This window comes from Zalophus californianus, chromosome 6 (genome assembly GCF_009762305.2).
Source record: "Zalophus californianus isolate mZalCal1 chromosome 6, mZalCal1.pri.v2, whole genome shotgun sequence".
Lineage (NCBI taxonomy): Eukaryota > Metazoa > Chordata > Mammalia > Carnivora > Otariidae > Zalophus > Zalophus californianus.
Window position 1 is genome coordinate 139,244,619 of NC_045600.1, and position 24,487 is coordinate 139,269,105.

At 46.8% G+C, this 24,487-nt stretch overlaps 1 protein-coding gene across 5 annotated transcripts in view; it reads right to left on the reverse strand.

The window, feature by feature from the left end:
* Positions 1-24,487, reverse strand: part of NTRK3 (neurotrophic receptor tyrosine kinase 3) — a 410,029-nt gene that overhangs the window by 169,349 nt on the left and 216,193 nt on the right. For all 5 annotated transcript variants that reach the window (XM_035727975.1, XM_027570487.2, XM_027570490.2 and 2 more), the window contains one exon: positions 1,477-1,665. In XM_035727975.1, the coding sequence (XP_035583868.1) occupies positions 1,477-1,665 (189 nt within the window). The remainder of the gene's footprint in view (positions 1-1,476; positions 1,666-24,487) is intronic.

Below are 24,487 nucleotides of genomic sequence, written 5' to 3' on the forward strand. Positions count from 1 at the left end.
AGAGTCAACTGTATGTTCAATACAGCAAAGCCTAGGTCTCTGTTGAGATATCAGCATCACTATAGAAAGCTCCGCATTCTAGACCAAGCCTGGACCCCGTGCCACCATCACAGAAAGGCTTTCCTTCCAGCCACACCCACGTCCATCCAAGATGAGCCTGACCCAAGGCAAGGCCTTCAGCCAGAGCAGAACGTTCTTAGCACTATGTCCCCTGCTATTTTGATGGGGGGTGTCCAATAAATACTAAGGCCAATTCTGAAGGACATGCAAGGACACCCAAGCTGGGGAGGCACATGGTTGTGACTCGAGCCCAGTCCCCCGCACTGTGTCAGCCCTCTTACTAAAAATCAGAGCCAGGAAAACAGAAGCAAAGGTTAGTGAGAGAGCCGAATGCCCGCTCGGCTGTAAGATGGACCAGCAGGAGAAGCAAGAGGTCTGTGAGCTACGGTGTGGCCCGAGTACAGAGCACTCAGCCAGGGCAAGAGAAAGACCCAGGGCGCTTCTTCCTTGGCCGAAACCCTGGACCAGCGCAGACAAGAAGAGAACCAATGGCAGAAGCCAGGGGACACGGGAGAGGAACTCACAGCCTCTCAGTATCTCAGTTTTCCTGTTCGTGATACGAGGCCTTCACCCAGCCCGTCCCTTCCAGCTCTCAGTCTCCAGGGGCCTCTGTACTCTCTCCTGAACTACTGACCATTTCTTGAGGGCAGAAGCAGGGAAGGGTGTGCGCTGGGGCTGCTAGGCCTACACAGAAGCTGGGACACCAGCAAAGGGACCACCTGCTGAACGGGAAGTCCAAGCCACAGAGTCTCCGGAAGCGGGGAGAGGCCCTAGCGGAGCTCAGCAGAAATACAAGGAGAGGGACTGGAACCAAGAGCAGGCGAGAAATGAGGAGGAAAGCGATGCCCTGAATCTTCTGATCTGAGTGAGACATCTGCAGAGGGAGGTGAGGTGTCCTAGCAGTGGAGCTGTGAGGAGATTCTCAGAAAGTGCGCACTTCGGGGCACTGGAGGGGCAGCTAGGGAGGTGTTTCCATTCAAACAGTACTCACCACCCTTCATTCCCTTCGCTTCTCCTGGAGGTTTGGGTGGAGGGCCTGGTAACCTCAGGGGCTATTGTCTGGACAGAGTCAGGTTACATTTCCTAAATGCAGGGCCAGGTCTCTAGAGAAGACCAGCCTTGGCTGTGCCCCTTGCCATACTGGGAGCACCTCTCCACGTGGGGCTGGGCCTCCTGCATCCAGGCTGCTCCCCACCCTGAGCCCTCTCTGCCCAGGGGGCTCTGCCCCAGTGGAGACCCCTTGCCTAGGCTATTTTTCAAGTTTTGAGACAAACAGGGAGGGTCTCTTAAGAGAGTGGGAGGTTAGCAGGTGGCAGGTCACCTCAGAAGGTTCCAGAACCCCAGCTACGTGGTCTCTTGCCATGCCACCCTCCCCCGCCCTGCCCAGAAGGGACAACGCTCTACTCCAGTACTCACACGTGTCTGGCTTGTGGCAGTTGTGTCCCTGACGGAAGTACTGGGGGTTCTCAATGACCGGGATGCGGGTCATGCCGATGACCACCGTGTCCGGCCCAGCGTCCAACGATGAGGGCGTGGTGATGCCATGGTTGATGTGGTGCAGTGGGCTGGCTGAGTCCTCTTCGCCACTGATGACAGCCACGGGCCCTGTGCACACCAAGAGAGACACGGGGACATCAGGGAAGTCACATCCGGCCAGTGCCCAGCCCTGCCCACAGATCCTCTCACTCTTTCTGCCACCACAGTTCCAGAAGAGTGAAACCCACTGGATGAGTATTCCCTGAACGCTCTGGAGTCTGCATGCAAAGAACCACCCCTTCGTTCTCCTTCTTGAGGGAAAGGTCCACCCCATCACACCATGGAAACAGCTGCAAGAGTGTATCAAAATGACTCTGCTATGAATTATTTTCACTTCCCCCAAATCCAAATGAGTTCAAACTAATGCAAATTTTAAATGAGTTCTTTCTTCTGTAGCAACAACGGGATAAAAAAAAAATGTACATATAGCAGTCATTTGCACCCTGTCCCTCCTCCCTTAGGGAGCTTTAGAAACTATCAATGGTGGGTCCCACCCCAGTTTCTGATTCAGTTGGTCCGGGGATGCACCTGGGCGTCAGGATTTAAAGAACGCCCGTGTGAGTCCCATGCACCGCCAGGATCTAGAACCTCTAATTAGGGCCTTGGAGTGCCTTAATCAGCCTTTCCAGAGTGGCCCTCAGATTCCTATAGGAATGTATCCAGCTTTCGCTGGACTCAGCTGTTGCCTCTCCCAGTCCACAGGGAGCTAAGCCCAGGATGGGCCAGGACCGAACCTGAGCCAGCCTTCACAGTGACACAAATTCGGCTGCATCACTGTTAGCCTTCCTGCAACTGGATCAGCTGCCCACTCTCAAAAGATCCACACTGCCCCAGTGACCCCAAGGAACATCGTTCGTGTCTTCATCAACCCCAACTCCAATTTACAAACACAAGCTGACAGAGATAATTGCTGCCACAGTCTGAGCAGGGCAAGGATTCTGTCTGGCGGGGTGATTCTCCCATACATACAAATAAAACCGACGTCAAGGGCATTGGCTGTGACTGTGGCTTCTTACAGCTGGTATTTGAAATGGGTGCTTTGCAAGACACCCGGTCCCAAGACAAACTACCCTCTGTGATTCAGTTTTGCAGCTCGCACAATACTTGCGCTGTAGAAGTCCATTACACCTACTGAAGTTTATGGGGAGAATACTGCCCATCGAAGAGCGAGGTGAAGCACCAATGAGGCAGAACTAAAAGGAAGACTAGTGAATGCGAACTGAGGACCCTGAATTCCACTCCATCAGCTCAGACAGGCTTATTCCAATCCACGACAAATGCCTGACGGGTTTCGGAGACCACATGGAAAAGGAGCAATGCATGGCGATAATCACTTGCCCTGCAAACAGAGGCCAGTGCCTGAAAACACCTTGTAAACTCTGAGAAACTCTGAGAAAACACCTTGTAAACTCTGAGAAACTCTGTCATGATTCCAATTAAACAATGAAAGCGGGCATGGGTTTTTCCTCCTTCCTCTCTCCCCAAATGCCTCTAAAATATAAAGAAATAAAGAAATATTGGTGAACCAATAGCAAGAAGAGGGGAGACAAGAAGAAATAAGATATTTCATCGTTTTGGAAGATGAAAAGTGAAATGATGTAAGCTTGCAGGGGGAATATTTAGAGAAAGTCAGTTCTGCTGGGTCGCCCAGGACTTGAACAGACAAGGTAACCCAGAAAGCTGGATCGGGGCTCGGGGTTGGGGAACAAATTACCCAAGCCATGACCTTGGCCCCAGCCCACCAGTCTAGTGGTTTCTCCCTGGAGAAAATTAAGTGGAAAGCCTGAGCGGAAGGGCTGGTTCCCTTCTTCCTGCTCCTGGAAGACAGAATCCAGGAATACCCATGCCTCTTACTGACCCTACTCCCAGTCTCCTCCTCTGAAGGAGATTCAGAGGATGCTTCTCTGCAGAAACTGAACGCCTCAAAAAAATACCTAGATGTTAGGGTGCCTGGGTGGCTCAGTCAGTTAAGCGTCTGACTGTTGATTTTGGCTCAGGTCATGATCTCAGGGTCATTAGATCGAGGCTTGCGTAGGGCTCCACGCTCAGCGGGGAGTCTACTTAAGATACTCTCTCTCCCTCTGCCCTCCCTCTGCTCTCTCTCTCTCTTATTTAAAGATAAATAAATCTTTAAAAAAAGAAAAGAAAAGTACCTAGATGTTGACATTTGGCGGTCTCCTAAAGAAGTCATGCTTAGTCTGTGATCATGCCATAGTGAAGGCTAATAGTTGATGAGGCCCACCTATGTGCATAAAGTACTTTCTAGAACTCAATTCCTAGATATGAGAGAACAGTCCAGGATCCTCAGACACTTCAGCAAAGCTTCAACATGAAAGAGAGAGGGTAAGACAAAGAGATAATTAGGGACCTACAGGAAACAGAGCACTGCAAGGAGCAGAAGACTTTTTGTTTCTAAATCATGAATATCCTCAGAGAGACAAATGAAGACATCACATTCATAAAAAAAGATAGTTAAAATGTGAACAATTCAAGGGTCAGAAAGAGTCCTTGAGAATTATGACCATCAGAATTCAAAAGCCAAAGAGGAGTGGAAGATAAAGCCAAGGAAATTTTTCAGAAAGTCAAACAAAACAGAAAGAGGAGGTAAATAGGAAAGAAAAGAGAAGAAAATTAAAGATTCAATCCAGAGATTCAATATCTGACTAAAAGGGTGAGGAGATAGGGAGAGAGAGAAAGGGAAGGAGAGAGAATGGAAAAGATGGAAGAGAGGATAAAAAATTAGGGAAAAATTTCTCCAAATGGCCTGTCCACTCAGTTTCAAGCATAATTAATACATGCACGTACGCATCTGCCCATGCACACATATACACGCACACACATATATCAAGGCACAAAGTTATAAAATGCCAGAACCCTGAGAACAAAGAGAAGATGCTAAGAGCTTGTAGGATGGAGGGATAGGTCATATTTCAAAAGGAAGAGAAATCAGAAAGACAATGCAATTCTCCATAACAACCCACCGTGACGACGCTGAGCAATCCCCCTTCAAATTTATTTTTAAGATTTATTTATTTATTTGAGAGAGAAAGAGAGAGCAGGGGGAGAGCAGAGGGAGAGAATCTCCAGCAGACTCCCTGCTGAGCATGAAGCCCAACACGAGGCTTGATCTCAGGACCCTAAATCACGCCCTGAGCTGAAATCAAGATTTGGATGCTCAACTGACTGAGCCAGGCGGGTGCCCCAATTCCTTCAAATTTTTTGATGGACAAATTTTCAGCCTAGAATTCTACCCCTAAAAGTGTATTCACAGGATGGCCTGGGTGGCTCAGTCAGTTAAGCGTCTGCCTTCAGCTCAGGTCATGATCCCAGGGTCCTGGGATTTAGCCCCGTGTCGGGCTGCTTGCTCAACAGGGAGTCTGCTTCTCCCTTTGCCTGCCACTCCTCCTGCTTGTGCTCTCTCTCTCTCTGACAAATAAATAAAATCTTTAAAAAAAAATAAATAAAAGTGTATTCGCCCATTGCAAGGGCAGAACACAGGTACTTGCAGGTGTGTAGACACTCACCTCTCCCTTCCTAGGAAGCAGCAGGAGGGGAAGCTTTGGCAAAACAAAGGGGCAAACAGGGAAAAGAGGGAATGTAAGATCCAGTTCCAAGCGACAGAAGGCCCCCCGCACCCGAGTCTGTTCCCAGCATTATGGGATGTGGGTTGTTATAGCAACATGGCAGCAGGACACAGAATCAGGAGGAGTTTGGAGAAGACAGAAATGATGGGACTTGAGCCTTTTACGAAAGGCTGTTTCTTTGAATCTGTGTCTCAGGGAGTCAGTGGACAGCGAGTGGTCCACACAAAGTTCCAAAGCCTGTGATCTAAAACAGTCTCTGCTTTCTCAACATTATTCTAGGATCTGAGAAGACCAGGTAAGAGCCACAGGGAGAAGAAGCATCCTGCTCCAGGCTCCCAAGCCACAGGAAGGGACAGGGTCACCCAGGAAGACTTCACAGAAATAAATGAATAGAGCAGACTTCGAAGCCCTGGGAAACCTAATACTTAGAATGCAGGCAGAGGAAGGGGAGCGGGGAAAGGAACATGAGAAGAAACAGCCAGAAAAGCAGAAGAGAATCAAAAAACGACATTGACTTAGAAGTCAAAGGAGGAGAATCCCTAGAAGGTCAAGAGCATACTCTATCAAGGCCAAGTAGAATGAAGAATGAAAATAGGCCACTGTATCCGTCAATGAGAAGGTAGTCTTAGTGAGAGCAGGTCCCAGAGAGGACTGGTAGGAGGAAAACATTCAGCTGTAGCGGGTTGAGGAGTCAACTGGAGATCTCACCATTGTTGCCATTTTTATTGAGTGCTTTCTATGCATCAGGCTCTGTAAATACAATGTCTTTAACTTTATAATGCCTCTCTGAGGTTGGTACCTTTATTCTCCCCATTTTACAGATGGAAGCACTGAGGCACTGAGCAGTGACCTGCCCAAGGACACACAGCACAAAGCGGATGCAAAATGGTGGACGCTCACTGGGCGGCAAACCTGCTCTGCCCCAGAGTCTAAGCACCTAACAGTGACACGGCCCTGCCTCCCACAAAGTGCAGACCATGAGGGGGACAGCATGTGTTCAAAGGGACACTTGGTCAATTCTGGCACATTATCCTCCTCATGAGCAGCTGCTTTCAATTGCAGGTCCCTGAGAACCTTTTTAAAGAGGTTGCTCTTGATCCTCGCCAACAGGGACAAGAGTGAATCACCTCATTAGACTCATGCAGATAGATTACAGATAATTCATCATGAGCTCTGCATCCCAGAGCTGCTGAACACTTGTGTTCGGCTACATCCACATCAAAAAGAGCACGGTGCTGTCAGACCGCTGTCCGGTCCCTGAAGTCCTCTTACTCACCTCCACTCTTCCACGAACCACATTCCTTAAAATAAAAGCCATAAAGAGTGCAGAGACCCCTCACTTCAAAGAGCCTAAGAGGAGACCCTTGCAGCTTGCTCCTGCCTACCTGCAGGGTCCCCAGCAGGGCTGTGGCCGGCGCTGAGGCGAGACAAGTCCTCTGGGGACAGGGCTGCTCTGGGTATGGCAGGTTACGTGGCCTCTCTGGACCTGGGTGTTCAAAGGCAGTCTCGGGTTCCTCAGTTGTAACAAATGTACCACCGATGATGAGGGAGGCTAGGTATGTGGGGGGAAAGGGGGCGGGGAGATATAAGGGAACTCTGTACCTTCCACCCAATTTTGTGCGAGCCAAAACTGCTTGGTAAAATAAAGTCTAATAAAAAAATATTTTTAAATAAATGTTAGAAAAGCCAGTCTCCCCACCCAGCATACAACATATTTGCAAACACACCCTGGGATGAGAGTACTGCCCTCGGTTGAGATCCGCTGACAGGGGAACCCGCATTCACCCTAGGAACCAATTTATCTTTCTGGCTCTGGCCAGGTCTCAGGTCTCGGGGAAAAACCCACAGACTTGGTGCCCCTGTGAGGAAGAGGCATTTCTTCTCACCTTAATAACCACTGAGAAGAATTTATTAAGCTACAAAGAAGAACGAATAACGTGGGAGACATCTCATCTGTCCAGGGAGATTCTCTATTTATTTTCCTGAAGCCACCAAGGCCTAAGGCAGGCAGGAGGAGGAATCAAATTTGCTGTCTTCTGATAGTCCCAACACATGCACAAACACACACACACACACACACACACACACACACAGTCTAGTACCTGTGACGGGCCTCTCTGCTGTCTCTAATCCATTCCTAATCCTAATCCAGGACACAATTATTTTGTTATGTAGCACTAATAAACAAAAAGGAAAAGAGACAAGCCTTTGCAAGGCTTGCTGGTCAGTTCAAGCTTTTGAGAGGGAACCAGGAGGGAATCTAGGTCGGCTCAGACATCCCCATCACATGATTCTCTTCCCAAATCAGTGCCTTTTTTCTTTCAGATGTAGAGTGGGTTTTGCTCTTCTAACCATACCATAATTGAACCACTGGATAATTAGAGAAAGCTTGAGGGCCCCAGCATGTGTCTTGTCCAGGAGAATGGTCCAAACTGTCTTTAAAGAGTCTCTTCTCTTTCCCTCTCTGCTCCTTCAATGGGAAAAAGTAGGGGGCTGAAATGGAATAGCTTAGATTTTCATAAGCGGTTGATTCCAATGCGGGGTCAGGTGCCTCCAGAAAGCAAAGGTCTCTGAAGAAAACAGGAGATGGGACTTCACTGCAGTAGAGCAGGCTCTGACCCACCAGGTGGGCGGAGGCCCCATCGCAGAGGATCTGGGGGAATGCAAGTGGCCATGAGGTCTGCAAGGAGAGGTGTCCTGTGGAACCCTCTGGTGAGTCAGCGTTCTGGGTGGACTAAGAGGAGTGTATTTGTACACTGCACAAAATGAGTGACGGAAAAGCAGCCATCTCCCTGGTAATGAATCAACACATAAACACTGCCCCTTTCATCAGGGGGAACACTTCTTTGGAATTACTTCCCCAATATCCACCAACTCCCCAACTTTCAAAGCATTAACAATTCTCAGAAATTTATCCCCAAGAAAATCCAGCCACTAGTTCAACACAATGGCATTTGCTCAGCCAGTTTATAGACGTGGTTCTTTTCTAATTTCCAAAGGAATGACTCAGAGTCCCAAGGACGTAACTATAACAATTATTCTCTTTTCATTTGACCCGCAAAATGTGCTGTTATTCCCATCTGACCAACTAGGAAACTGCTCCTCAAATAAGTTTAACTCATTTTCCAAAAATTGCCTAGGTAGGAGATGATGGAGCCTATATATGAATCCGTGTTGGTCCATCTCCAAAGTTCTTACTCTTCCCACCCAACTACCCGTTTTCTCAATACTATTGCCGACATGAAGTATTTTTTTTAAAGATTTTATTTATTTGAGAGAGAGAGAGCATGAGTGGGGTGGAGGGGCAGAGGGAGAAGGAGAAGCAGGCTTCCCACTGAGCATGGAGCCTCACGTGGTGCTCGATCCCAGGACTTGGAGATCACGATATGAGCTGAAGGCAGACACTTAACTGACTGAGCCACCCAGGCGCCCCGACATGAAGTATTTTTTACAAGCAGAACTTGGTATAAATACAGGAGGCCATATAAAGAAGCCAGGACATCTGAACCAAGGCATCTAGTAATAGATCACCAAATATTTTCAAGGCAGTACCAAGCCATATAAGGTAACTCTGGGTAGTCAAGGCCAACATTACGGCTAAACCGTAAAATCCTGGGGCCAGTATCCATCCATTTCTGCATTCCTTCATTTATCTTTGTACTTCCTTCCAAGGTAGGGGGCAATTTCACCTACCAATTCAGAAAACCCTCCTGGGAACTGTGATTGTGATGACCGCTGTTCACCAAGCATTTCTAGGCATCGCTAGGAGGGCAGTTTTCTGCACCCCTTCAAGTTACACAGCAGCGCCCCATCATTTTCCTTGGCTAACGAGAAGTGAGCAGAAGCAGTCTACATCACTTCCACACGGAAGCTTTAAAATCCATTGTGTGACCTGCTGCATTCTCTTTTCCCTGCCTTGGCAACTGTGGAAGTATGAGGCAACTTCTCTCCCTGAGTGAGGCCAACACAGAGCAGGTGTATTCTGTGGCATAAGTGAGAAATACAGCTTGGTCGTTTTAAATCATTGAGATTGACAGGAGTCAATCTCCAAAGTTCTCACTCGTGCTAATACAGCAATGAAACCATCCCCACATTGAACAAGGCGACTTTAATGTTTTCCTTCACACCGTTTTCAACAAATCTTTCCAAAATCGTCCTACGCAAAACAAAGGGTGCATCGTTCATCCTCGATGATACAACTCATTTAAAACGTCTCCTCCCTTTCTGTCCCAAAATTGAGGTCTAATCTAATCTAATCTAATCTAGCTCCACAGAGAGCCAGACCATGACCTCCAGTGTTGAGAGAGACTCTCCCCCAACCCCAGATTGGACTTGGGAAGTAAAGAAAACAACTATGAACGGGTCTCATGTTTTTAATGTGTCAGAATGAAGCAAACAAGCCAAACTTTGGATTAAGAAAATGATTTTTTAAAAACCTCAACCTTTTCCTACTGATAAAAATCAAATACTGATGTGTCCCTGGTGGGTGAGAACTTCACATCAACAAATCTGGGAGCAGGAACTCATAAAATGGAATAAGGTGAAAGCACAACAAACACAATTAAAACTCCAGCCACGCGCAGAGAGGGATTCCATTTACTGTCTCATAAAAAGAGCCTAGTCCTCAGAGGCAAACAAAAGAAAATCAATTTCTTTAATTTTTATTGGCAGATGTGGGACAGAGGCCAAGTGAACATGGGCTGTGCCCAAGAGTACACCTGGGGACAAGTCACCGTCTGTTCCTGGGCCAGCTCCTGGGGTCCCTTCCCCTTTTTGTCTCCTCCCGCTTCCAGACTGAGGTTGCCATGATGACTCCCCAAGCTTGCAGACCCGCACGATGCCCAAGATGCCATGCCCTCCTCATTTCTCTGTGCCCCTCCCTGAATCATTTCCCAAAAGGTAAGCTCTATTCTCTGGCTTGAATTCCCTCCTGGCCTCTTATGGGAACCAAAGGCACTGTTCATGCCTCATAGCATCCATACTTGGGGGTATCACTTGGTGATTGAAAATGATGCCACTGATCAAGCAGCCTAAGGACACACATTTAAGGAAAGGGAAGGGAAGGCAGGACTGGCGCTCTGAACACAGGGCTTCCCTTACCTCGGTTAATCATCATGACAACCTGGGGGTAGATCCTGCCATCCCTATAATGCAGTTGAGGAGACTGAAGTCCAAGGTTTCATCATTCACCGAAGGTCACATAGTTAACAAATGGCAGACAGACCCACATCTATCTGATTTCACAGTTTGGGCTCATTTCACGGTGCCATGCTGCCTGACCCTCTAGCATTGCTTTTCTGACACTGGGACAAGTTATAATGGATCGAGCACAATCTCCTTCTGACTCCCAATCTTTATTCCCTTGAGACTCGTCTGTAGGAAAACGGGCTTCATTTAGGAGTGGAACTCATGACATTTCGGGAACTTTAGACCCAGAATCTATGCACCAGGTCATAGCTGGAAGAAGCAAGTCCTACATAGGAGCACAGAGGCAGAAGAATGGCAGGCAGCAAGGGGCCTGAGAATAAGAAAATATGCATCTGAGAGGGAAGGCGAATGTCATCAGCTTTCTCCAAAGACTATACAAACGGTATTTCAGACATCCCAGGAACAAAGAGGAAGTGAGTAACTACCTTCCAGTTGCACATATAAGACAAGTGGAATACAAAATACTGGTTCCCATAAAAAGCTTACAGCTCAAGTCTCAACAACCCTCAGTTCGTCCTTAACCACTGTACTGGGGCTAGTCAGCGTCACCCCAAAATGGAGGCACTTATTTTCCCCTAAAGAATTATGCATAGCTTTTCCCCCAACCTAGTGGGAACTTTCAGCAAATGAAAGGAGACATCGCAGTTTGTGAGCATGCTGTACTAGGTGCTGCCATGTTGGATCACTGATCTCTCCATACCCTTCACCCACTCACTCACGTCAACTTTTTCACTAACAGAACTGTTCTGCATAATCTGCACCATCTTATTTCAATACCATGAACAAGAGAATGACAGGCCAAATTCATGGAAGCTAAAGCCCAAAAGCCCCTAATTTTACCTAGTTCGTAAGTGGGAAACTCAGTATCTAGAAACACCTTTGGTTGACCTGTGGATGAAAAGTCAGGAGAAACTGAGGCCCTGTAGACATGGCTGATGGGGGCTTCCCAGTAAGAAAGGTCTCCCACAGGTGCATGGGGCTCACACACTGCTTTGCATGAGGTAACTTACCCGGGATATGAGTATGTGTGGAGTGATGCTATAGCATATTGTCACCTGTAGAAAACCCAGCTTCTTTATCCAGAATAATAGCTAAAGCCCGTTGAGCATTTATTGACCACCAGGCACCAGCCTGGGTTTTGTGTCCATATGATCTCATTCAGTGCTCACAGTGGCTCAGTGAGGTGGGTCCTGGAATCAGAGTCAGAGCAGTGAGGTAGTCTGCCCAAGGCATGCAGCTAGTGAGTGACAACATCATGATTCTAGATGGAGCTGTAAGACTCCAGAGTCCATGTTCTTAATCACTCCCCTACCTGCCTCATGGTACGTAATCACATGGCCTCAAATCGGCGAGGTCTACAATGAAAACACTTCAGAACTACAATGCCCCTAAATCCAAGATGCTGAAATGCCGCCTAAATTTATAGATGGAGAGAAACCATGAAAGGGCAATGACTTCTTCCAGGCCATTCTGAGACTGTAAACTCATTCCTAAGGCCTGAGAATCCTGTGTTCACACCCAACTCACCCTGGCCCATCACCTTATGCCAAAGAAGATATTTCTCTCGTTATTAGAAACTGTTCACTGGGAAGATATAAGGCCTCCTGGCAGCCTCAAGTAGGGAGGGAAATGAGATCACAGAACCTTTTAGAATGGGAGACCCATGACAGATGTTAACTAGACTTATTATGGTGATCATTCCACAATGTATACAAATATCCAACCATTATGTTGTACACCAGAAATGAACACAATGTTATAGGTCAATTATACTTGAATTTAAAAAAAAAGGACGGGAGGATCCCATGATTTTGTGCATTAAAACCCATAATCTAACAGCAATGGATACGCCTTATTTCTGTATGACACATTATTGCTCACAAGGCTATTTCCTCTCCATGAACTCAATCACCACAGCAACCCAATGAGATCCTCAAGATAGGGGCTACATCCCCCTTTTCACACATGAGGAAACAGAGACTGAGAGTTGTTAAACTGACCTACCACAGAATCAGGGGAGAGCTGTGACTTGAACCTGGCTCTTCTGATTCCCAATCCAGTGCTCTTTTGAGCTCATATCAAACTTACTTCCTCTAGAAAAGTAAAAGGTGGTTCCCCATCTGGGAGTAAGACCCAAAATGGCATTTCTGAGAGCGGTGAGGACACCCCACCAAATGGATCTCTCTGGAAGGTGTTTGGGGATCTCAGGAGTTTGGCTGCGTTTCCTTACCTAAGATTAGAAACTGACAAGGGGTGACTTTTAAACCACAGGGCTACCACACATGATAGACCCAGACAAAGGGAAAGTATGCCTCGGGAAAAGCAGTGCAAGGCCAAAGTCAGCCCCGGGAATGTCCAGAAAAAACTGCCCCACAGAATGCAGATTCTGGCCACCATCCCTGGAAGGGACAACAGGGCTGTCAAGACATGCCCGGGTTTCTCTGCAGTCTCTAGATGAGAAACCAGGGTTCTATGGTGGTGCCCACAGAGTTCGGCAGAGTTCAACATCATCTAAAGGCCCCACACCATGCATGTCCCACCAGAAGCCTTGCCCTTGCAGAGGTGACGGGCTGTTGTAGGTGTGCCTCCTGGCCTTTCTGTGGTCTCTCACCTACTGCTCACTGGACCAGCGGTTGGCACCTGCCCACCACAGTTGAACATCACCAGGCCCAGCTCTCTGCCAGGGCAAGTGTTGCCTCCAACAGGACTGTACAGCCAGCTCTCACGAAATTTCACCTTGGAACTTAGTTTTGCCATTAGCCTGTGTTATCATTTTCATCAGAAACACCACGTCCTTAGAAAATTATGAGAAAACCATATCCATATTTGACCCCTACATTTGAACTTGCCCTATTGTTAGATTGTCCTGGGATTAACACTCATCTGTCTCCTTGCTCATCCCAATTCAAGCTCCTCAGCTGGTCCTGAAGTTTCTAGATCATAAATCTCTAAGGTCAAGAACTCTATCCTGTGTATCTTTGAAGTTCTTTGAGGCCCTAGTAAAATGCCTTTAATATAGCAGGCAGTCGGAAAATAGGTGCTGTCCACGGGCTATCCCAGGTATCGGTAGGCACTGCCTCCCAAAGTGTATCAGGTTCCTTTCGCTTCTGTAACAACATACCACAGGCTCAGTGGCTTGAAACAATGGAAATTTAATCTCTGACATTTCTGAAAGCAAGAAGTCTGAGATCCAGGTGTCAGCATGGCCATGCTCCCTCTGAGACTCTGAGCAGAATGCTTCTTTGCCTCTTCTTAGCTTCTGTTGGTGGTCAGCAGCCCCTGGGCACTCACTGGCTTGTAGATGCATCACGCTTCCTGGTCACATGGCCTTCTTCTCTGTGTGTGTGTGTGTGTGTGTCTATCTCTGAGTCTCTCATTTTTATAAGGCCACCAGTCAACTTGGATTAAGAGCCCACCCTACTCTAGTATCACATCTTAACATACGTCATAATCACACCTGTGAAGACTATTTCCAAATCAGATCACATGCACAGGTATCAAGGGTTAAGACTTCAAGATATCTTTCTGCAGGACACAGTTCAATCCACAATCCAAGTTCCCACCTGTCTCGCTCTCAACCCTGTGATGAGAGGGCATTATAAGGATGATGAAAAAACTGGTTCTGGGGTAAACTGGGAATGCACTCTACGGGCATTTAACCTTCCAAGGGCAATTTCCCAACAACTGTAGCACTAAGCCCATTCCAGAATCCTCAAAGATGGATTCTAGTTCCTGATTCAGGAACATTCTAGTTCCCGATTCAGGCTGCACCTCCCAAATTGGCCTTCCCACACACATGCTCAGCAAACACTGCCTCGTGTGCTGGGCTGTCAGCTAGAGACTAGGGAGGGAGAAGACACATCCCCGGTCATGGAGGTCCCCAGGTCTACAGGTCAGACACACAATAAACCAAGGGAGATGACGCATGTGGCAAGGAGCATGTTACAAGTTTACCCAGGGCAGTACGACAGCGCAAGGGAGACACTGAGCCAGGGCAGAAGAGAGAGGGGAAGGCAGCCCGAGAAGGACCCCCGCCCAGGAAACACTCTAGGCCCATCATCTTTCATCCCTGCAAACAGTCCTTGCTCCACCCCAGAGGACTCACCTTCCCTCCTGCCCCAAGACACTATCTCTGCTTATGTGGTGGCCATCACCTCCAAGGCACCTTGAACCTTGGCTACTGCCTCTTCTCCCACACACCTGGGCCGCAGTTGGGCAAGGCCCTCAGCAGCCCCTATTAATCTCTCGGCTCACTCATCCTTTTCACAGACAAGCTGTAAAAGTGATATAAGCATTTCATTTGAACAGAGCTACAGCAGGAACAGAGGAGGGGGCAGAGGGTCGATTGATTTCCAGCATGTGAAAGTATAAATACAATACCAAAATCAATCAAAATAACACCGTATCAACTCTGTGATCTCTTCCCTTGTATGGCACATTTTATAGACTGTAGTACCTGCTCCTGTTTGCACACCTGCCCCATCCCGGGGCAGGGGCTCCACTGGCCAGGCCATCACTCAGACAGCTATGTTCTCTGAGAAGCCCCTTGAGTCACAGAGGACAAAGCAATGACGCCACAGGCACGTGCCCACCAGGCCAACACACACATGTTGGAGATCCCATGTGTGTTCACACAGATGTGCTCCTGAGCAAGAATACACGTGAACTCACACACATGAAGCAACACCAGTTTGTTGTTCATTGAGCAGGTGTGTAAGGAGACTCACTGGTGTGCATTTCTCTACAATTTCACTCTTCCATATCACCAAACTCTTTACCATGGGGAATATATATAAAATACTTAAGTGTAATACATTGAGGATATTAAATCCTCAAGCCAAATGTCCCACCAAGGGGTAGTGAGGTAGATGGAGATGAGGGAGATGCTAGAAGTAGTAGCAGCGAGTTAGTCGTTTATTTTCCTGAAGATAGACACATGGGCTAGATTGGTACCAAAGGAAAAAAATCCCAAGACTTAACCACCTAATCTCAAAATGCATATTCTTCTTCATCTTTGTGACTTCCTGCAATCACTCTTCAGGTATTATTCTTGTACTGACTTCCAGATCAGGTAATATTATTAAACCTACCAATTCATAAGAACTTCTTATTTTCATCATCAAAACCCAGTTTCCTCAGGAATCCATTAACAACCTAAAGGAGATTCAGGTAAGGAATTGAAACTTGTCCAACTATCTCTTTGTTCAGTTCACGTATGTGTAGTTTGTAATTATTAAAAGGAGGGTGACCAAACATCTTGATTTTCCTAGGGCAGTCCTGTGTACACTTGTGTATGATTTTTCATAGTGCCCCCTATGCTTTGGATAAAAAAATGACAGAATCACTCTAATGAATAGTAACTTAGGCCTCCTGGGTATGGAAGTGGAGGAGTGGAGAAAAGATGGTCACAGGTAGAATCAATTGCCCTTTTGGACTCCAGACACCAGGGGGCAATACCACAAGTAGGCAGCGAACCACTCTAGCCAACATGCTTCCATAAATAAATACCACTTGATGATGATGATGATTTTCCATTCCCTCCTCACCCTCTCCTCCCTTCTCCCTCCCCCCTTCCTCAGGGTACAGGTCAATCAATCTTAGGCCATCTTGATCTACTTGGAAAGCTTAACTGCCATGAAGCTAAACCACTTGTCCTCTGGCTCCAATCTCTTAGAGAAATTAGTGCCAATGGAAGTGTCAGTATCAATTTCATAATGTTATTGGATAAAGGCAAGGCTGGGCCAAGTCCCGTATTCCTGACAGGCTATCAAAGTGATGAGGATTATGGGTAAGGAGACAGCTCTGACAGGAAAGGCAATGACTCAAGATCAATTAGACTGACAAGACTATCTTTAAGCCATATCACTTAATGCTGACACGGGTACGTTTCCCACAGAGACTTGGAATACTGGATGCACAGTGTTCCTGGTGTCTCCAGGGGTAACTAGAGAGCCTGGAGGCCAGCAAAGCAGCCCTTCGCCCTACACCTCTCCCGAGAGACTTGGAACAAAGGGTTCGAAAGAAAATGAGGATTTTGCTCTCGTGATGGGAAGACTTAAATTTCTGGCCCCTCGTTTTCCTTTTTCTTTTTCCTTTTTTCCCTGCCTTCTAAAGAAAATGTCAAGATAAAATGTAGGCTTCGTATTTAAATTTAATTCCTTTGCAGAGTCAAGGGAAGGTTTGGGATTATTAAAATGGAAATCAAGATCTTGTAAAAGTCAAACCATCCTAGCAGGAAAGGAGATTTGTCATGGAAGGCAAGAGCAACAGATGGATGCCACAAGGGCCCTGAATTCTAATCCAGGTTCTTACCCCAGCATTGCTGTGAATACAACGGTGTGCGATGGGGAAGCAGTCATGTTGTTTCTTTGAGGCTTCAAATGCCTCACGTAAGGTCAACCATAACCTCCTGCTACACCGCAGCACCGTGAGGAAATGAAATGCCGACAGCCACCGAGGGCAACAGAGGGATCGGAGGATTTTTTTTCAGACCTGGCAAGGTATGCAGAAACTGTTTTGTTTTGTTTTGTTTTCCCTGTGCTTGACGGAAGATGCACAGAAGCAGCTCTGGAGCTGAGGATGATGGGATGGGGCCACCAAAGAGACAAGAGAGAAGAGCCGGTCCGACTCCTGCTAAGTGCGCCCCATGCAAGGATGTGCCGCTCCCACTACTTCCATAGTAAGCCCAGGCTATTGTAAATTGTCTAGGTTCGCAGCTTATTTCCCCTCGTTCTCATGAGTTTATGTTCCCAGGGCAGCAGGCGTAATTCCAAGCTGTGAGGTTACAGCTACTTAAGCAGGTTTGCTTTATTATTTTTTAATTGCTTAACAATATTGTTTGTTAGCATTCTATTAAAAACCCCACAGTGTTTCATAATGGAATTTTAAATTCATCCTAGTTTAACATGTGCATTTCAGAATATGTGTGTGTTTACGGGGTGAGCCAACACCAGTATTCATCAGCTGATCTTGACATTGACCTCGGCAGTTAGGTAAAGCAACATGATCGACGGGAAAGATCCATAGGTAGCAAGCCTTAGCTGGATAATGTCAGTCCCAGCCAAGGGGCTGCTGTTAGGATTATTTGGAACTGCTGACTTCCCAAACGCACTCAGAACACTGGCCTAATATGCAAATGTGTGAATCAGGGGATTCCTCCCAAGATGCCTTTAAATAGCAAGCCCTTTAAAGGCACAGTAGTACAGATGAGGGTATTTTAAGATCATTAAGCAACAGAAGGAGAAGTTGGGACAGAGAAACTCAAAGTGTTAGAAGTCCCCGCTAATCAAAGATAGTTCAGAATTAATGATTAAACATCTCTGGAACGGATGGAGAAAATTCTAGGAAAGCATTAGACAGTAAAGAAGTTTTGTTAGGCACACACATAGCATTGTTCTCCTCATGCTCCTAGACCCAAAGATGATGTACTTTACACTCAACAATTTGGAAACATCTATTGGGAAAGCTTGTTGTAAACTTTTTTCACAGAATGGTATCTTTGTTGAAAGCAGGAAGTCTTCATTATATCAATTTACTCCCAAATTAAAAAAAAAATGCAGTTAAGCATTATGAGTGTAAACAAGAGAACTTCCAAAGAGAAGTAAAGGAAGTGTTAATGTAATAATATCAGGGTCTTTGTTCATTGTCATTCTTTATTGTTAGCAGGAATTCGAACATATGTGGGTGAACAACTTTCACAGTGGAGGGGACTCATGGGTCCTAAACAAGAGGCTTCTCCAAGTCACCACATTGTAATCCTTTTTTAAAAAAGATTTTATTTATTTATTTGAGAGAGTGAACAAGAGAGAGAGAGAGAGAGAGAGAACATGAGTGGGGGTTAGGGGAGAGGGGAGGGGAGAAGCAGACTGAGCAAGGAGCCCAATGCAGAGCTCAATCCCAGGACCCAATCCCAGGACCCCAGACTCAATCATGACCTGAGCCGAAGGCAGACGCTTAACTGACTGAGCCACCCAGGTGCCCCACCACATTTTAATCCTTAAGCTAAGAAGTGGCACTTATTTTAAAAATGGTTGACTTCTCTTTTTTTCAAGATTTTATTTATTTGAGAGAGAGAGTGAAAGAGAGAGAGAGAGAGAGCATGAGGTGGGGGAGGGTGAGAGGGAGAAACAGACTCCCCGCTGAGCAGGGAGCACGACCCAGGGCTCGATCCTGGGACTCCAGGATCATGACCTGAGCCAAAGACAGACACATAACCAACTGAGCCACCCAGGCACCCTGTATTCTCTCATTTAATCAAACTACTGTTGGATGAATATCTACTATGGCCAAGAATTGTCCCAAGCAACTTATAAATATTGGCTCATTTAGCCCTTACAACCTTGCAATGATTGTCTCCATCTCAAGGACAAAGAAACAGAGACTCAGAACTATTTTATGAACCTGTCCATAGTCCTTCAGCTGATAAATGGTGATGCTGGACTTCAAATCCCAAAACCAGCTCCCGCCAAGGCTACAAACTATCATTTTAAGAAAACCTAAAAAAGCAGTATGAAGAGAGAGCATATCTGACACTTTCCTTGGGTGTGTAGGCAGAGTTTCCTTCAAATTCACTCTCTAACTTTATTTAGGTGTGTCCTGATTCATAAACATGTACAATTTAGGCTTGACACTCAAAGCCCATCATCACCTAATGATCTACTAACCACAATTCTTACTATTGAGTAAAAAGATGTTTTTTGGTTATTTCCCAAATGCACAATGTACATTTCTATCCCAGTCACAACTGTGCCCCAGCCTGACCCTCAAAACTCTGCACTTCCTGGGAGCCAGCTCAATTCCATCACCACCTGGAAGGCTTGCTTGTACCTGTTGCTCCCTCATCTTCCTCCCCATCCCACCCACCCAGCACTTCCTCCTCTCAATTCTTGCAACCCATCTGAAGATCAAGCTTTCCCTGTCCCTCCTCTTGTCTCTTCCCATTGATCCTCATTCTCTGCAACCCAAGAGTAAGGCTTTAATAAAAGGGAGGACCTGGTTCTGACACCATCGTTTTACTCCTCTTGACTGAGGAAAGACAACAGTGCTTGTCACGGTGATGAGAAAGTCTAATTTACAAGCATAGTCCCATCGTTCTGTTAACTACTATGAAATCAGTTGGGTCACTTCACCTCTCTAAATATTTGTCTCGTCAATAAAGAGGGGCTCACCTCAGTAACTGCCTCATCGGGCTGCTCGTAGGGTTAAATCAAATGTTGATCCAAACCACTTGGCACAGCATCAGTGCTTGGCCAATGTTAGTAATAACACTGATAAAAACAAAAACACGTGGCAGTTAGCTAATACAAAAACTTTGTTGTTGATACTTTTAAGGCCCATGCCAATTATTGATTTGAGAGCCTCTTCTTTTAATATGGCCATTAATGGCAGCATTTGCACGATGGAAAGTCTCCCATTCTGCACTAGGGAATTAGAGCTAACCAACGCTTCTCATGTCTGATCAAAGAAAGAGTACTCACTGGTGCAAATAAGACCTGAGCTTGTTAGAGGTGGAAGAGAAGCCCTCCCCTGACCAACTGGCTAACTCTTTCTGGCTTCCATGGACTTCCGCCGGCTTGTTCAGCTACTCAGGAATGGAGTAGGCACTCAGGAAATGTTAAAGGGCAGGGCTATTGGCTCTGCTGGATGGGCGCAGTTCCCTAATTTCCATACCTAAAGGATTAAGTGCAGAGCCAGTGATACAGTAACTATTTCCAGGTGTTCATCTGAAAGAAGGGGACAGGAAGCGCACAGCACTTGACATGAGGCTCCCTCACCCCATAGCATGTCCTGCAGAGAGGCCAAGGGAGGACTGAGCATGGCTGCTATCTTTTAATCCCCCAATGACGTGGTGAAAATAGGAGCTGTGGTTCAGAGGGGCGGGCATACATGGCTACAAAGTGGAAATGTCCATTGAACCTGAGTCTGTTGGACTTAAAAGGCCACTTCTCTAGTCTTTGGGCAGGCATGCTACTGCTGTCCCCCAACGTGCTCACGTCCACGGGCAGCTTCTGAAGGGGCATCTGGATTCCCACTGCCAGAAGTCTCCCCCTCCAGCCAGGCACTGTATGATACTGTAAGGTTAAACCTAATTAATGCTGATTGTAATCACGAGGAATTAATGGATGTATTATAATAGCTAAAAATGGCTTATGCTAATAAATCAATGAAGAATGCGATGGGGAAGTGAAAAGTCTTTGTGTAAAGGGGCCACGGGTGGGGGCTGCCAGGAGGGGACAGTTGCCGGCACACACAAGAGCCAAGGTGTCACAGCAATAGAAGCGCTGGCCCGTGGAAGAGCGTGTCACGCTCCAGTATCCGACCAAAAAGGAGCCGGAAGTTAAAGCTACTTTGGGCACAAGGGTATCAGCTGACAACTGTGGGGGCCTCATTTGCTGTAGGAGTGTAGGGTTGCTTAACTTCTCTGAGCTCTGCCATCCTCAGCAGTAAAACTCGGGAATAAGTCCATTCACCACACTTGACACTTACTAAGAGTCTGCTGTGTGGCAGGTACTGTTGTAGGGACGAGAAATACAACAGTGTACAGCACAAAGCCCTTGTCTTGTGGAGTTAACATTCCACGGGGAGGCAACAGACGGTGGATAAGTAAACCCATAAATACGTGTCAAACAGTAAGAAGAGCCTCGAAGGGAGATGCAGCAGTGTAAGGCGGACAGAGAGGGACGAGAGCTAATTTACAGATAGAGTGGTCATGAAGCTTAGAGGATCCACTGGGTTCCAATGGCCTGGTCCATGGGTAGCACATGGGTGGCTCCACGAGGTAGATGAGGCAGGAGACCTCGGACCCCATCAACAGTGGAAGCGCCGAGCTGTAGGGGGGGCTTGAGCAGCTTCCTGAGACTGATACACAAGATCCTCGTAAAGCGTCCTTTTCAGGAACAGTCCTTGAAATCTGCAACCACGGGTGCCTGCAATTCACCCAGAGTTTGACAAGAGCTATGGATCTGACTCCTGACATGCGATAAGGCCGTTAGGCATCTTGGTGAGGGGCTCCAACTATGGGGAGAGACCCTCTAAATTCAAGTCTAGGTCTCTGGGTCTCGGCTGAGCAAGTTATTTTTCCTATCCTGTGCTTCAGTTTCTCTATCTGAATAATGGGAAAAACAATAGCCCCTCCCTTTCGAGATTCTAAGATTGTTATAATATTTAAAGTAAGAAATGTCTGGAAAATGCTGTAGCACTGTGCCTGGCACATAGTAGGGGCTAAATAAATACTAGCTATTATTAATAGAGTCCTGAGGTGTGGATGTGTGTCTGAATATCTTGTTGAGATGAAAATCTGTGATTAACGGAACTGCTAAGTATCGGAAGTTCACATCTCCTCCCTGAGATCCGGCTCAGCAAAAAAGGCACTGATTATTTAATCTGACGCTACAGGAAGTGGACAGAAGGAAGATTTGCCACCCTCCTCCCCCGTGTCTGTGCCAAGGCAGGAGGGGATGTGCTGCATGTCGGGGGAAGGGGGCGGAGCCAGATGGAGAACTCAGTGCAAGGGCAATATTTCAGGCCCCATGACTGATAGAGCGCCAGTTCAGTACAAGCTGGAGGCCCTCTGGGGAAAAAAAAGAAATGGGAATAATAAAATCTGCCTCATTTGTCTGTACTGCCAGTTAGGCAGTCAGTCAATCCAAAAAATATACTAAATGCCCGTTGTGAGCAAAGCATTAAATAATAACATTAATAGCTACCATTTGTTGGGAACGTAAGACAAGCCAGGCATGGTATTCTGTATAGCCTACTGACCTGGCTCACATCCTCTTCTTCTGTGGGCTCTGCTCTGTGCGCCCCGCCACATTCACCTACCCAACCCCTCCTTCCTTGGCATCTGACCCCACTCTCCAACACAGTACAGTCCTCCTTGTCTTGAAGCTGGTTGTGGGGTCTTAGGTGAGGGGGCTTAGGCCCCTGCAGAGCAGGGATGACATGTTAGCATCATGTCTAAGTCCCACCAAATGAGCAGTGTATTGGCAGGCATCCAATATGGCTAGAATGGATGAATGACTGGCTGAATAGATAATGCAAAATAGCACGTACATCACATTTCAGTTCTGGAGTTCTAAAAAGTCCTTGGTAGCTGACATTATGGTGGCAACCCAAGGGATCCAACCAGAATACTCATGGCTCTATTAGGATTTCCTCCTGGGTCATTAGGACACACAGAATTGTCCCTAGCTTCTGAAAATACAGCTGTGTATACTGTGTCCCAGGCATCGCGCTCTTTGCGCGCATTTTTCCCCCACTGGATTCCCACAATTCAATGAGGTAGGTCCTATTAATATCACCATTTTGCAGATAAGGAAACTGAGGCTCAGAAAAATGTAGTCCCTTACCCACATCAAGCTGGTGGAAATGAACAGAGCTAGGATTTCAACACGTTTGTGTCCAACCTTAGAGCACGAACACTTCCTGTGCCTTACAAAGCCATGAAGTGGCGGAGGCTGATGGAAGCGGTGTGTCTGAGGGCATCCTGTGAGCTTAGATTCTGCCTATGAATGCAAAGCCCCGGCCCCACGGCAGAACCCCAAGCCCTTGGAATTCTGCAGACGAACTCAAAGCTCTTTGCCAACAATCCTTTTCAGCCCTCCCCACTTCTCTACAGGAAAGAGATTAAGACAGATCTGTGCCACTTAAAAAATTAAAGCAGGAGGAGAAGGCAGATGGGGACATGTGGCGTCTTAGTGACCACATCCAGCCAATGGCACTGGTGAATCAGTGGCAGTTCTAGGAGAGAAAGCACCTCCCAATTTTGGACTGGGCTCAAGCTCAGATTGGAATAATGCAATTTTATAAGAACAACCAAATAGCATATTTCCTGGAAATCGAAGATGTATTAAACCAACGACCCTCAGGAACATCATGGTCATCGTGATTACAGCATCTCCTTACGTCTGCACAGCACTTCATGATTCCAAGCACTTTCAAATTCACAGGCTCATTTGCTTCCCTCTGCCAATTAGACTCTGGTACAGATAAGCAGGCAACGCCCTGCGCTTCTGGCCCGTGACCAAATTACAACCCAGTGAATTGCCCGAGACGCCCAGTCAACCGGCCAAAAAGAGAACCCAGGATTTGTGTCGTCCACCACTACACTGTGGTTCCCCCCCAACCCGGATTCCGCACTGCAAAATACCCAGGACAGGGAGGGAGGCATGACATGGGGCAGCCACAAAGTCTGCTCAATCCAAAGTTTCCCCCCACCCCACGGCAGCCAGAACAGACTTAGGATTCAGGTTGCCTCGATAAGGAAGGGAGGGCAGGCTTGAAAGGGGCTCACATCCTATCTCCCCCCATTATCACCAAAATGAGGCAAGAACACTGCAACTGGCAAAGAAAAGTGCCCCGGTGGCAGAATGGCCAGTATGTAGGTTAAGGCATGGCTTGTGGTCAAACTGGAGAGAAAAGGGGCACGAGAGGAGAGCGGGAGAGGGACGCTCCCGTGGCTTCTGGTGGCGAAGGCTTCCTCGAGCTCACAACTGAACAAATCAGTCGAGACAAGGGGGGAGGCACTGTAAGCGCCGACCTTTCTCGTATATATGTATTTTTAATGTGGAACCTCGATCATATGGTAGGAAGTTGAAGAAATATGTGTATAAAATGGAAATAGAGAAAATTTATGTCTTTTTATAGCCAATGATTCATACGGTGATAGCTCTTAAATATTAATAATAAGTAAAAAATTTTAGGGCATAAGGTTGGAGATGAAAGGAGATGATAAAATTTCTGTGGTTTTTTTCTTGTTTGTTGTTGTTGTTCAGGATCCAAATTTAGAAAAGCAAATACAGTAAAGATTCTACCTATGGTTGGCAATACTTATATAGTTTATCATCCGCCTCAGGGCCTCGGTTCCACTTGGGAACAAATACACTGCTCCAGCTTGACAATGAGATCATAATTTGGAGCTGGAAAGGAACCTGCTTTGAGAATTAAAATAATCTCATGCAAATTTCAAATATGACAGAGACGGCCTTTTCACAAAATGTACAGCTCACCCGTCACTGACTTCCACAAAACCTTAGCATGCTTCCTCGTAGTTAGAAAATGTCTAATTAAGAGAGTGTGGACACAATCCTTTCTGCCACTCC